The following is a 13,887-nucleotide window of genomic DNA, read 5'->3' as shown; positions in this document are numbered from 1 at the left end:
TTTGTAGATAATAAAGTCATTGAAAATATTGATCAGAAATAGATATCACCCATCCACCTACCCATTCAATTATTTATATAGTCTGATAATATTTATTAGTGCTACACATACCAGGATATGTGCCAGGCTCTGAGAAATACAATGAGTAAGGCATCATTCCTGCCTTCAAGGAACCCTCCTAGTCTATGGGGAAATGCAAACATATCAGAAGTTCACTGTGGTCTAATATGACAGATGTGAACACAGGTAACTGGAAGCATAGAGCAAGTATGTTCACCTTAGATCAGTATAGTCAAGGAAAGCTTTCAAAGTGGCAACAATAGGTAAATCATGGGAAACTGGTTTCCCACCCAGTAAATGCAAAAAGGAAAAACAAACATAATCAGGTGGGGGGATGGAAGGGGCAACATCTACATTAATAAAAGAGAAACATGCAAACTGACTATACCTCCACTATGCCCACAAGCCATGCCCACCAGCGAATCAGGAGAGAGTATTCAAATTAACCCAAACAAGATGGCAGCAACCATGGAGCAGGAATGAGCAGGAGGCTTGGGCTGCCCAGGTGATGGAGGAAGCCAAGGTTCCTGCCCACCCTGGCTGGCCCTGGCCTCTGCTCAAGGCTACAAAGTTTCAATTATAGAAGATAAATAAACCCCAGATACATGCTTCCATCTGGCCCTGGCCTCCGCTCAAGGACATGCTGAAGAAGAAATAAAAAGGGAGGGGTTGGAAGCTTGGGTCGCTGTGGGGTGACCAGACCAGGATGGGAAGGCAGTTGTGGAAGATCAGGCTGGTGGGGGTGGGGCCATTATGAGTAAGCAGACCAGCAGGGGGCGATAGGCGTGAGCAGGCCTTCAGTGGGGGTCAGTTGGAGGTGAACAGGACAGCAGGGCGGGGCAGTTTGGAGTGAGCAGGACAGCGAGGAGGGCAGTTGGGGGTGAGCAGGCCAGCAGTGAGGGGGCAGTTGGGGACAAGAAGGCCAGCAGGCAGAGTGGTTAGAGGCAATCAGGCAGGCAGTCAGGCAGGTGAGCAGCTGGAGCCAGCAGTCCCAGATTGTGAGAGAGATGTCCGACTTCCGATTTAGGCCCGATCCCTGTAAACAAGCAGTAAGACATCCTTCGAGGGGTCCCATATTGGAGAGGGTGCAAGGCCAGGCTGAGGAACACTGTCCCCCTCTCCCCAGTGCACAAATTTCATGCACCGGGCCACTAGTTAGGAAATAAGTGTAGAGTGCTGGATAGTTTATTTCTTTGAGGATGAGCTGGGTACAAGCTGAAGTTGGGTACAAGCTTTAGTTCCTAAAGCTTATCATGTTCATGGGATTTTAGACTTCAACCCAGAATCAGTAAGGATTTGTAGGGGTACTTCAGGAAAACAAAATTAGAATGATTAGTTCTATTTTGTAGAAAGGTATTGGTCTCACTAAGAGAAACAACTGGATAGGTTGTTACTGAAGACAGGAAGGCCAATCACAAAGCTAGAAGAAAATGTGAATTTGAAATTTAAGAACAGAACTTGAAGCAAAGAGGGGGAAGAGAAGATATATAAAAATATTCAGGAGTTAGAATCCAAGGTTCTTGTTGAATTATAATTTGGTTAGAAATTCATGTCTGAATGTCCTCAATGTCCAAAGTACTTAGTAGGAGTAGCCCAGTAACTGCTATTTGACCTGCTTAGAAAAATAATGTCACCCAGAGTCTAATACATTAATGTGTCCTTCCTTTAAAAGCTAGTAACACATTTTTTTGAAACTTCATGCCTACAGTTTCTAGATTACAAATTACTAATCCACAGTACAAATATTCAGTTTTGTATTCGCCTCATTTTGCAGAATTTACTTAGACACATACTATATAATAAAAGGGTAATATGCAAATCGACCAAATGGTAGAATGACCAGTGGCTCTAACATGCACTGAGCACTATGGGGGCAGATGCCCAACACAGGACCTGCCCCTGCTGCATAGTGCACTCCTACGGAGGAGTGCTGCTCAGCCAGAAGCCCTGAGCCAAGTTCATGGCTGGCAAGCGCAGTGGCAGGAGCCTCTTCCACCTCCTCTCCTCAGTAGCACTAAGAATGTCCCACTGATGGCTTAGGCCTGCTCCCCATGGGAAGCGGGCCAAAGCCATCAGTGGGACATCTCCCAAGGGCTCCAGACTGCAAGAGGGCGTAGGTCTGGTTGAGGATGTCCCTGAGTGCATGGATGTTGTACACCAGGCCTCTAGTTTATTTAGTAATGTCACTTCTGTTTTCCTACATATTTCTACTATCTCCTGATCAATGAACAACTAAGTAAGCAAAAGCAGAACTCAACTATGAAAACATTCAATCCATTTGCATAAGAGTCTAACAAATACAGAACTCCCCAACCAGTTTACCCTGACACAACATGTCCTACTGATCCCCTCAGGACCTCACGCAGGCGGGTCTCTTCACAGCTGAGCTTGGGTCCTGAGGAGGGAAATGAACCCTACCATGACTTCAAAAAGATTGAGAAGCAGAGAAAGTAAGCATTAGGCATATGACACCTAAAGATTTTATGTCTGCTGCTTGTTTTTATATGGTCTGAATCCTAAAATTGCCTATAGAAGTTTTACAATGTCCTTTGAAAAATAGCTTTTTCCTAATTTTAATTCAATTTTAATTTGTTCTTACTGAGAGTTCTTTTTGGAGTAAAAACTCACAAAATACTCCTCAAGCTAAAAGCTGCTTTATAAAAATCATAATCTGTTTGGCTGATTTTTGGAACTAAGCCCTCAATGGTTCTGTATTGGGCAAAAATGCTGCTTTAAGTTCAAAGGTGCTAGTTAGGGCAAATAAAAGAATTCTCATGTGACCTCAATGGAAAGCTGGATAAATGATAAATGACAGGAATGCTTCCATGCAAGAACTAAGTTATGTGAAATGCAAACTAGTATCAGAGCATAAGAAAGATAAACGAATTCAACCTTTAAAAAGACTATACCATTCATTCATTTGTTCACTTGCATTCAATAAAATATTGTGGAACGACAAGCTGAAAACCCACAGAGAATATTAAGATAGTTTCTCCAATGATCTATTAAAAGAATCATTAATTTTGATGACTATAGAACTATATCTGAATTCCAGAAGGAGTTTTAAATTTGGCCCTCATCCCAAAAGTAAAAATGTTTTAAAAAAAAAAACTAAGCAGCTTCTTAAATAAGTGAAGACAGGAGATATAAGTGCAAGGATTTGGGAGGTAGAGAAAGTAATCGTTATTTCAAGAATCCCATTTGATTTAGTAGCACTTTCACTCATGTAGCAGTTGAACAGAAACTTCAGCTCCTCAATGTCTATGGCTATAAATAAAGGGAAATAAAGATGTCTCAACTGCATAATGCTCTGTGGTTTAAGGTGCCAACAAAACAAACTCCTCTCTTGAAAAACGTGTGAGCAATCTTTCCAGTTTTTACTGACCTTTCGACAAGTAATTTCATGACTCACTAAAATTTTCAGTTTTCAAAAAGAAATACCACAATTTGTCCTATAGATTTTCTAAAAATGTTAAAATGAGAATTATTTTGAAGGTTACCAACAATTTGCATTAGGCTCAGTGTTGACATTTGAACCGTGACTTCCAGAAATTCTCTCAGTTCTTTTTCTCAGAACTCATCAACAACTTTCTCTTTTCTACTATTCACAAACTTGTAATTAATACACTCCTGCTGTTATTCTCATTTCATTTTTAATTCCTCGTTTGTGACTGGATATCAGAGCATTGCAAATAACTAGCTATCTGGAATATAAAATGCCCCTAGTAATGGCAATAATGGCATTTCCTCCATTAGTGCCTAAAAAATAATGCAAAATATATTGTATTTAAGAAGTGGGAAAAAGGCTTTCACAATCTCAAAGCCCCAAAATTATGTATGTAATAAAATGTGCTTTGCTTTATGTAAGTATATTCTAATCATGGTGGAAACTATAAACATAGCACTTCCTAACGAAAAGAAAAAAAGAAAAAAAAGACAATGGTACAGTTAATTCACCAGCATCAGAGAACTAAGACCACCAAAAGCATATACCAACATTTTATATGCCTCATTTCGCAGTTAATGTATAAACATTGGCCTTTAACTATAGGATGAAAACAATAATCCATGTGTAAGCAGTCTCTTCCTCCTGAATACTCAGCTGGGGTTCTGCCTACATTCAAGGACATTTTGATGTGCACTCTCATCTAAGGGACCCTTCAAAGGCTACAGAAGAAAACATGTGCCTCCTAATGTTCAGATCAACCTACTGGGAATTCCAAACAAATTCTTTTTTAAAGTTTGTAAGTTTTAAGTTATCCTGGCTTCAAACATATAACTCCTATTATTTTACCACACTCACCTGATTCTGAGCAGGAAGTACATAAAGGAAAAGTCTTTACCTGGCCATTTTATGATATATGCAACATTGAGCTAATAGTACCCTTATTTATATTCCTTGTTTACTACACATATATCCTTTCTGTGCAATGATACAAAGAAAGCTTGAATCAAGGTTCTAAGGCTTCCTCCCCCCTGAATTTAAGGTCTTAACCAAGCTTAACCACTACCTCCTTTAGGAAGCCATCCGACTTATGAAGTTCTGAAGCAACTGCTCCCTGCTAAAGTGTCAGAACAATTAATACCACCATCTTCATAGTTATCTATCTTTTTTGCCTCTTATTTTGTACATGTGTCCTGTGTGTTTACTAAATTATAAAATGTTATGAGCATCTCATGTACAGAAACTGTTTTACATATGCCTTCTTCTGAGGGCAAACTAACTCTATGAATGATCTTGAAATAAATGCTGTATAACTGATATTTTCTGTGTAATAACATAAAACTATTCAGTTATTGAGGTATACTTGTGGTCACTGAGCAGAAAAATAAGCAATCAAAATACTTATCAAAAACACTCAAGTACAATACATTCTCAAACTACTAAAATCTATACCATATGGAAATGGAGGAAGGACTAGGTCATTCGTCAAAGATGGAACCCAACTAGAAAATGATTTTCACTTACTTGTCTCCAAAAAACTTTCTCCAGAACTCGGCAGCATCTGCTTTCGTGATACGAAAATTATCTCCCTGAAATTGCCCATTGGGAAAGATTGCTTTGATTTCTGCCAGCATATGACTGAAGATAAGGGACAGTTTTGTGAGATTTCGCCTGTAAACACAAGGGGGTAAAGAAAAAGAAATAAATATATATGTTTTAATAGTACCATATATTATGAAAAATAAAATTATATACAGTATCTACCTAGGTGCTGGGGGTTGATCATGAACCTCTATTTAATAAGGACTCTAAAAATAATGATCATAAAAAGTTGTACATTTCAATTCCTAACAGGCTTTCCATTTACTAATCCATAGTCATTTAACATAAATATGAACAAAATAAATTACATGAATTTAATGGGAGAAATGGACACCAAAAAAAAAGTAATCAAATATATATGCTAAATGCAGAGTGTCTATTTCAACATGGGGGAATAAGGAAAGACATGTCATTAGAGGAGAGTCTAGAAAGATAAGTATTTGTTTGACAGATTTAGGACTTAGAATGGAGAAAACATGAGAGTAGGAACAACATGTGCAAAAGCACAGAGATGTAGAATAAAACTATTTATAAAATACCTATGTTTAGCATGGCTAGAGAAGAACAGAAGATGAGTGGAGGAAATGGCATGAGATAGGATGAGAAAATTTGGCTGGAACATGATGCAGAGGCATCTGAAATAATGAAAAAATTTGTCAAATACACTTTCCACTCCTACAAAAAAGTCAAGTTTCTGATGATGGGTTCCAAATATATGCATATTTTAAAAGCAGTTCTCATGTACTCCCCTTGTTAAGGGCTCTCACTATAAAAAAACGAGGTCCTTGCCCTGGACAGTTTGCTCAGTGGATAGAGTATAGGCCTGTAGGCTAAAGGATCTCAGGTTCAATTCCAGGCAAGGGCATGAACTTTGGTTGCAGGCTCCTCCCTGGCCCGGGCCCTGGTTTGGGCTCATGCAGGAGGCAACAAATGGATGTCTTTCTCTCATATTGATATATCTCTCTGTCTTTCTCTTTCTCTTCCATTCTATCTAAAAATCAATGTAAAAATATCTTTGGGAAAGTATTAAAAAATACACACAAGAAATGGGGAGCCAATGAAATGGAATCAAGGGAAAAGGAGATACTGTTTCTATTCTAATGCCCAAGTAAAGTCCTGGAGATTTTGAAACGATTTAAGACATAATATAAAGTATGACTCATATTTCAAATAATGGCATCATCTGCACTCCTTCCTACCATTTCATGAGCTTAAACCTTAATAATGTTAATCATTTTTTTAATACTCAGCAAAGGATGTGTGTGTGTGTGTGTGTGTGTGTGTGTGTGTGTTAATAGATTTTAGGAGAGAGAGAGAGAGAGAGAGAGAGAGAGAGAGAGAGAGAGAGAGAGAGAGAGAGAGAGAGGGAGAAACATCAATGTGGGAGAAAAACATCCATAGGTTGCCTCCGATATGCACCCAAACAAAGATCAAACCCACAATATGAGTAATGTGCTTTGACCAGCAATCTGAAGGGTAGGAGTTGAGGTACAATAATTATTTCAAGACTAAAAGTAAATACAGAGGAAATTTAACAGAGAAAGCTATCAAATCTGGAATGTATATAAAACCCTACAATCTTTCAACAAGACCTTGACATTGAAAGTTGTGGTTCTTGCCGAAACCAGTTTGGCTCAGTGGATAGAGCATTGGCCTGCAGACTGAAAGGTCCCAGGTTGGATTCTGGTCAAGGGCATGTACCTTGGTTGCGGGCACATCCCCAGTGGGGGATGTGCAAGAGGCAGCTGATCGATGATTCTCTCTCATTGATGTTTCTAACTCTCTATCCCTCCCTCTTCCTCTCTGTAAAAAATCAATAAAATATATGTATATATATTTTTTTAAAGTTTTAGTTCTTTTTTCTCTTTTTTAGTTAATGTGTCTGTGTTTAATGACTCTAAAATAACAAGCAAAAATAAACATGTTAGGTACCAATGAGATCATATAATATACACCTGTCAATAAAGTCAATGGGTATGACTCTTTCTAAAAGGTTTATTACAAAAGAAATATGTAACTTTTTATGTGATATGAATACAGAATAAATGAAGATATTTGTGATAAAAAGTGGAAAAAGAATGAAAAGTAATCAATTAGGTATAAAGTTATCTACATCTCAATAAATTCATCTCTGTTGGAAAATCAAGATGTCCCAATTTCCATAATCTTTATTAGCTATGAGAAAATTCATGGGGGGAAAAAAGGGTCAAGTCTTAGACCTTATTTGAGTGCTTGACTGGCAACAATAAACAATCTGCAAAATCATTATTATGCATAATGTTTCATCATTTGCTTAGATTCAGCCACATTTCCATACAACTCTGACTAATTCAAATGTGAAACTTCTTCAATTAGTTGAATCTTTGATCTTTTCATTTATGTCAACACACCCTCATTTAGATGATTGTAGATATAAGAAATTCAGTCTTAGAAAATGAAAAGTAAACTGCTGAACCATATCAAAGAAAAGCATTGTGGCCAATACAAACTGCAACTTACTTTTGAAATCTGAGTTTAGGGAAAAGCATACAGTCACTTTAGGAAAATCTGCACCAAATTTATTTCTATAATTAGGTAAAGGGTTAATTTTCTTCTGAAACTCCAACTGATACATACAGAAGAAAAAAGAAAAATCAAGATGGCTATAATTAGGGCAAACCAACTGTTTCATATTTTCTGAATTGGTTGTTTTCCATCCCCTTGTTTCTTTGTTCTTTAATCTTTTCCAAATGTTTTCCATTTTTATTTGTTAAGATCTAAAGTCTGAAGCACAATGCCAATGATTACCCATTTTGGATATTTGACCCACTTGCTATGTAGACACTAAACTTTAAAACAGAAATAGTAACACTGTGTCTTTATAATTTATAGCCATGAAGCTCTAGTAATCAGTAGTACCTATATATCTAACCACTGTTTAATTATAAAATGTGTGTAGTTTAATTTTCTTGTTCTGGCAAATGAGTTAAACAGTCTGTTCCATGCTTCCATGTCTCTGGACTTATTTTGTTCATGAGTCTATTTTGTTCATTATATTCCATACATGAGTGAGATTATGAGATACTTGTCTTTCTCTTCCTGATTTATTTCATTTAGCATAATACCCTCCAGGTCCCTCCATGCTTATTTTTAAATACATATACATACCATAAATATGTAAGTGATTATTTTGGAAATCTATTGTTGAAAAGACTGATTTACAGAGCTTGCAATCAACATCAAAATATGAAAACAAGGAAATAATACTACTATCTGATGTCAGTTAAATTACCAAGGCAAATGGGTTTTGTTTTTTATATAATTGTGTGGGTTTCTTTTTTGTTTGTTTACTATATTTTGTTAGACATAACGTGTTTTAATTCCCTAGCCTTCTCTGAACACTGAGATATCTATTTAAAAAATAACTTCTTAATTCAAAAGTAAATACCAAGAATACAGTCATCTCTAACTATGTAGATAGTGGAAAGAGGGAAACAACTACACATCTTCTTTGTAGCTGAAATGTTTTTCTTATTATAAAACCTTTCCATACTAGTCTAATTCTCTCTAAGCTCATTTGATTACCTCTCATCATAAGACCAACAATAATGACTGCTTAATAAAGATTTGATGCTTACTAATTAAGAATGTTTCCATCACTAAAACTCCCTACTTCAAAACAATGAAAATATAAAATTATGTCTACAAAGAACAATCTTATAATTATAAATGTAATTAATTTTACAAGGAATTCTGCAATACTCGTTCACTTTTAGTATAAGAGCTACTTTATTTTGACTAATTACAAACACATTTCCCATTAACCATCACAAGCTCCTCTTTAAAATTTTGTTTTGTGTGAGATTTTGGTGTTATGAAATAAAAGTATTTTGATATACCAGGTAGTCCAAAGTAGCTTCTGGATTTCAATAGGGAGTAAACCAGTAAAGATGTTAATATCAGAGGAGCCACGAAGAAAAGTAAGGAAGGAAAAGAGAAGAAAAACTGAGATGGGGAAGAGAAGGAAAACTACAATAGCTATATTAAAGAGATAGATATAGATATAGATATAGATATAGATATAGATATAGATATAGATGATATAGATATAGATATAGATATAGATATAGATATAGAAGCAATGTATAAGCAATGTCAAGAATATCACTTAAGGAGCAAAGTACCTCTTTTATCCAGGACTCAATCACTTAACACTGTATTTCTTTAATATAGTATAAATCAATTTCTCCAAAAGTCAAGTTATACTACTGCACAGAATGCAAGAATGAACCAAAGTGAATTAACACAATTGAAATGATGATGCTTCACTATTCATGAATAAGTCACTGAAGCTTACGGTAGCTACAGCCAACATCATTTGGAGACTCTGGGTGCACAAGTTTTGATGAAGAATGATATAATCCCACCATTAATAAAGGAATATCATATTGTGGGGCAAAAAGGCATGAGTAGATGATTATTATATAATATGATGGGGGCAATACAACATCTATAGCCATCTCGATGTAATAAATTAAATCTTAAAAATATAAAATAAATCAAGATTTGATTAGCAGCCTCCACTAAAATGTGGGGAAGGGGGCACAAAATGAATGTAATCTAATTAGGTTGCATGTGGATTTTGTATTTTCTCTATTCAAAAAAACTGCATCCATAAATCAAAGAAAAATAAGAAGCTTTAAATGCTTAATTAGTGAAACATTTTAAGTGACACTTTACATTAATAAGGTCCAAAGTTTATGAGAATGTACTGCTTTTGGGGGGAAAAAACAACAACAGGGAGGACCGTTTTTTTTTAATCAAAAACTATTAACTCAATTCAATGTCTTCTGTGCAGTAGTATAACTTGACTTTTGGAGAAATTGATTTATACTGTTTTAAAGAAATACAGTGTTAAGTGATTGAGTCCTGGATAAAAGAGGTACTTTGCTCCTTAAGTGATATTCTTGACATTGCTTATACATTGCTTCTATATCTATATCTATCTATATCTATATCTATATCTAACTCAATTCTCACATTTAAAAGCTAGAACATGTTCCTTTTAATCTTTATAAGGTGAAACAAAATCAACATACAGAAAAAGCCAGGACATAAAAATATAAACAGTGGCACTTAAAATAAGACCCACATCTAGTAAAAGAGCAATTTCCATTCATCAAATTTCTGATATAGCAGCCTCCAGAACAGGTAAATAGAGTTACTTCACACACAGTTATTGTATCTTGTGAACATTATAGTTCCTAAGAATTTGAGCAGACTCTTAGGAATAGACTATAGTTAAGATGGATCCTGAGAATTTTAAATAAAAGTGGATCTTACCCATCCCCTTGCTAAGATGGTCTTACATTTTCAATAATTTGAAGGGGAGAATGAAGCACGCACATTTAAAAAGTCCAAATTCCATCGAAGACTGAGAATCTCCCCAAGTTATCAGAGAAGTCAGGAGTGTGTTCAAGAAAGACCTAACCCAAGATCAGGCAGAAGGGCAATTTTCAATCTGCTCCAACCCACCTCATAGAAACAGACCATCAAACCTCAGAAGGAAGGTAGGGGAGAGTGGGGGTAAGAAGAGAGATCAACCAAAGGACTTGTATGCCTGCATATAAGCCTAACCAATGGACACAGACAACAGAGGGGTGAGAGCATGAGTGAGGGGGATGAAGGGGTAATGGAGGAATAAGGACACATTTAACACCTTAATCAATAAAGAAATTAAAAAAAAAAAAAGAAACAGAATGGCTCACTTAAAAAGGAATTTAGCGGAGAGGGCGGAGCTTGAAGATGGCGACCGAACAGATGGACTTGTTCTGACCCCGGCCCCAAAACAGATAGAAGCAACATCTGAGTCGCTCAGGGAATGTTGATTAGCAGCTAAGGGGCAGCGGATCACTCTAGGAAGATAAGGAAGTGTCCGCTGGACAATTTTTCCTGACCAAGCGGCCAGCACTCCCGACTTCTCCCGGAGCTCCGGGCTCAGCGCAAAGGCAGCGCCACCCTACCAGGAAGGGAGCAGCTTCTCTGAGGCCTGGAAAACCCACAGCCGAGGAGTCCATCGAGCACCTGTGGCGCCCCGATCGGAGCAAGCGGGTGGATTCAAGGAAGCTCTTCAACCACCCACAGAAAGGTCAGAGTTTGCGTGGCTAGGCTGAGAGTTCAGGCTGTGAAAGCCCCATTGCTCCCGCGAGGCCCCGCCCCCAGAGCGGCCCTGAGCGCGCCACCAGGAGCGCCGCGAGGCCCCGGCCCCAGTGCGGCCCAGAGTACCTCGGCCCCGGAGCGCCACAAGGCCCCGCCCCCAGAGCGGCCCAGAGCACGGCGGCCCCGGAGCGCCGCGAGGCCCCGCCCCCAGAGCGGCCCTGAGCGCACCGCCAGAGGCGCCGCGAGGCCCCGCCCCCAGTGCGGCCGCGGCCCCGCCTATATTGTAGCCCAGGAGAGCTGCGAGGGCCCGCCCCCAGAGAGAAAGAAGGCCAGAGCAACCAAAGTCTGGGAGGTCAAACCGGTAACACTGACACCTAAGGACTGAACTACAAACTGCCTTTTTTTTTTTTTTTTTTTTTTTTCTTTTTCTTTTAATTAATCAAAAATAAATGGACACAAATAACTAAGATATAGCCTACCTAAAATTAAGGACTACCTTACAAAACTGAGGTGCAGTGGAAAGCTGGGAACTGCAAGACTCTCTGATCCAAGAACCAGGCATACCAAATACAATAACAGAGGAAGTGATTGAACTCTACTGGACAATTTTATGCTAATTATACTATTCTTTATTTTATTTTCATTTTTTACATTTTTTATTTAATTTTCATTTTTTACATCTTTTACTTCAGAAACGATTTTTTTTCTTTTTTCCTTACTTGATTTTACCTTTTCAATTATTACATTTTTCAATCTCTATCTTCACTATTACTACTGCTATTTTGCAATTTTTTTTTTCTTTTTCTTTTCCTCCCCAGTACCATTTTACTTTGTCTTTATTTTACATTGGGAGTAACCTTCATTCTATTTTAATCTCTACTATAGCATCATTCAACCCTATCTCAATTCGACCTTTACCCCATCACTCTCTTACTAAACTTTAACCTTTTAGTCTCCAGTTTATCCTATCCCTTTCCGGCTTTAGTTTTTCCTCTATTCTTTCTGTATACCCCCTGCTAAAGCTCTCACTATACTCATAGACCTAAGTTCCAACCCCTGATACAAGTGTATAAATATCACTCTCTGCACTATATTAACTAGTTAAAAAAAAACAAAAAAAAACGGTTCTACTTTCTATCCTTTTCTCATTGTTTGAGTGAAGGTTGATTATTGTGAATATTGGTGCTTTTCAGTGAAATTGTTATGCTTATTCCAGTGTTGTTATTGTTGCTTTGTATTTTTTTTTAAATCCTCTGTTTTTGTTTGTTTCTTTGACTTCTGTATATCATAACCTTACTTAATAATAGTGGATATTGTATTGTAGTTTGTATTAATCTCCAAGTATTGTTACCAGCATTGGCTGGGCTCAGTGGTTGATCTATGGCAATTTTCTCCACATATATATAGTTTGTTTCCCATTTTTTTAGTTTGCTTCTTCTCTCTCTCTCTCTCTCTCACTCTCCCTCTCTCTCTCTCTCTTTCTCTCTCTGTCTTCTTTTTCTCCCTGTTTTCTAACTTCATTTTGTCATTACTTTATTTCTTCTTTGACTTTTTTTTTTTTTAATTTTTCTTTATTTTATTTTTACCTTCCTTCCTTCCTTCTCTCCTATACCCTAATTTGCCTATCGCTAGGGGTTACCTTTATTAGAGGTTATTAATATTGTAAATACATTCCTGTTAAGTGCCTCTCGTGTTGTACATGGTAGTGTTGTATTTTGCACCTATAAACTAACGCAAGAGAAAGAACACCACATAACCAGACATCCTGAAAAGAGATACCATGGGAAGACAAAGAAACACCCCACAAATGAAAGAAAAGCAGGCATCACCAGAAAAGGAAGTAAACGAGCCAGAGGCAAGCAGCCTACCAGAGCAAGAGTTCAGAATAATGATTATTGGTTGGCTAAAAAGAATGGAAGAGAAATTTGACAATAACCAAGAAGAAATGAGGAAGAACCATCAGGAATTGAGGAAGAACCAAGAAGAAATGAAAAATGACATCGCTACCATGAAGAACTCAATAGAAAGCATCAAGAGTAGACTAGATGAAGCGGAAGACCGCATCAGTGAGCTAGAAGACAAGATGGAAAAAAATACCCAATTAGAGCAGCTTCTAGAAAAAAAGATTAAAAAGCAGGAGGAGAGCCTACGGGAGCTTTGGGACATTACAAAACAAAATAATATTCGAATAATAGGGGTTCCAGAAGGAAAGGAAACTGAGGTAGACGTGGAAAAAGTATTTCAAGAAATAATGACAGAAAACTTTCCTGAGATAGAGAAGAAAAAACCCACACAAATCCAAGATGCTCGCAGAGTCCCAAGCAAAATGAATCCCAGAAGACAGACGCCAAGGCACATTATAATTAAAGTGGCAAACAACAACGACAAAGTAAGAATCTTAAAAGCAGCCAGAGAGAGACAGAAAGTTACTTACAAAGGAACCCCCATCAGACTAGCAACTGATTTCTCAACAGAAACATATCAGGCTAGAAGGGAATGGGATGAAATATACAAAGTCATGCAAAGGAAGGGTTTGAATCCAAGAATACTGTACCCAGCAAGACTATCAATCAAAATTGAAGGGGAAATCAGGAGCTTCACAGACAAAAAAAGACTGAAGGAATTTATCTCCACCAAACCAG

General features: G+C 37.5%; 1 protein-coding gene and 1 long non-coding RNA gene across 9 annotated transcripts in view; both read right to left on the bottom strand.

Moving 5' to 3' along the window:
* Nucleotides 1–13,887, bottom strand: part of LOC311618287 — a 1,465,663-nt gene that overhangs the window by 1,166,600 nt on the left and 285,176 nt on the right. The gene's annotated exons all lie outside the window — the stretch shown is intronic.
* CBLB (Cbl proto-oncogene B) overlaps nucleotides 1–13,887 on the bottom strand; it is a 228,781-nt gene that overhangs the window by 116,947 nt on the left and 97,947 nt on the right. For all 3 annotated transcript variants that reach the window (XM_084875699.1, XM_084875701.1, XM_084875700.1), the window contains exon 4: nucleotides 5,030–5,176. In XM_084875699.1, coding sequence (XP_084731825.1) covers nucleotides 5,030–5,176 — 147 coding nt within the window. The remainder of the gene's footprint in view (nucleotides 1–5,029; nucleotides 5,177–13,887) is intronic.

This window comes from Pipistrellus hanaki (genome assembly GCF_964339955.1).
Source record: "Pipistrellus hanaki genome assembly, chromosome: 2".
Classification (NCBI taxonomy): domain Eukaryota; kingdom Metazoa; phylum Chordata; class Mammalia; order Chiroptera; family Vespertilionidae; genus Pipistrellus; species Pipistrellus hanaki.
This window is presented reverse-complemented; position numbering and strand designations above follow the sequence as displayed.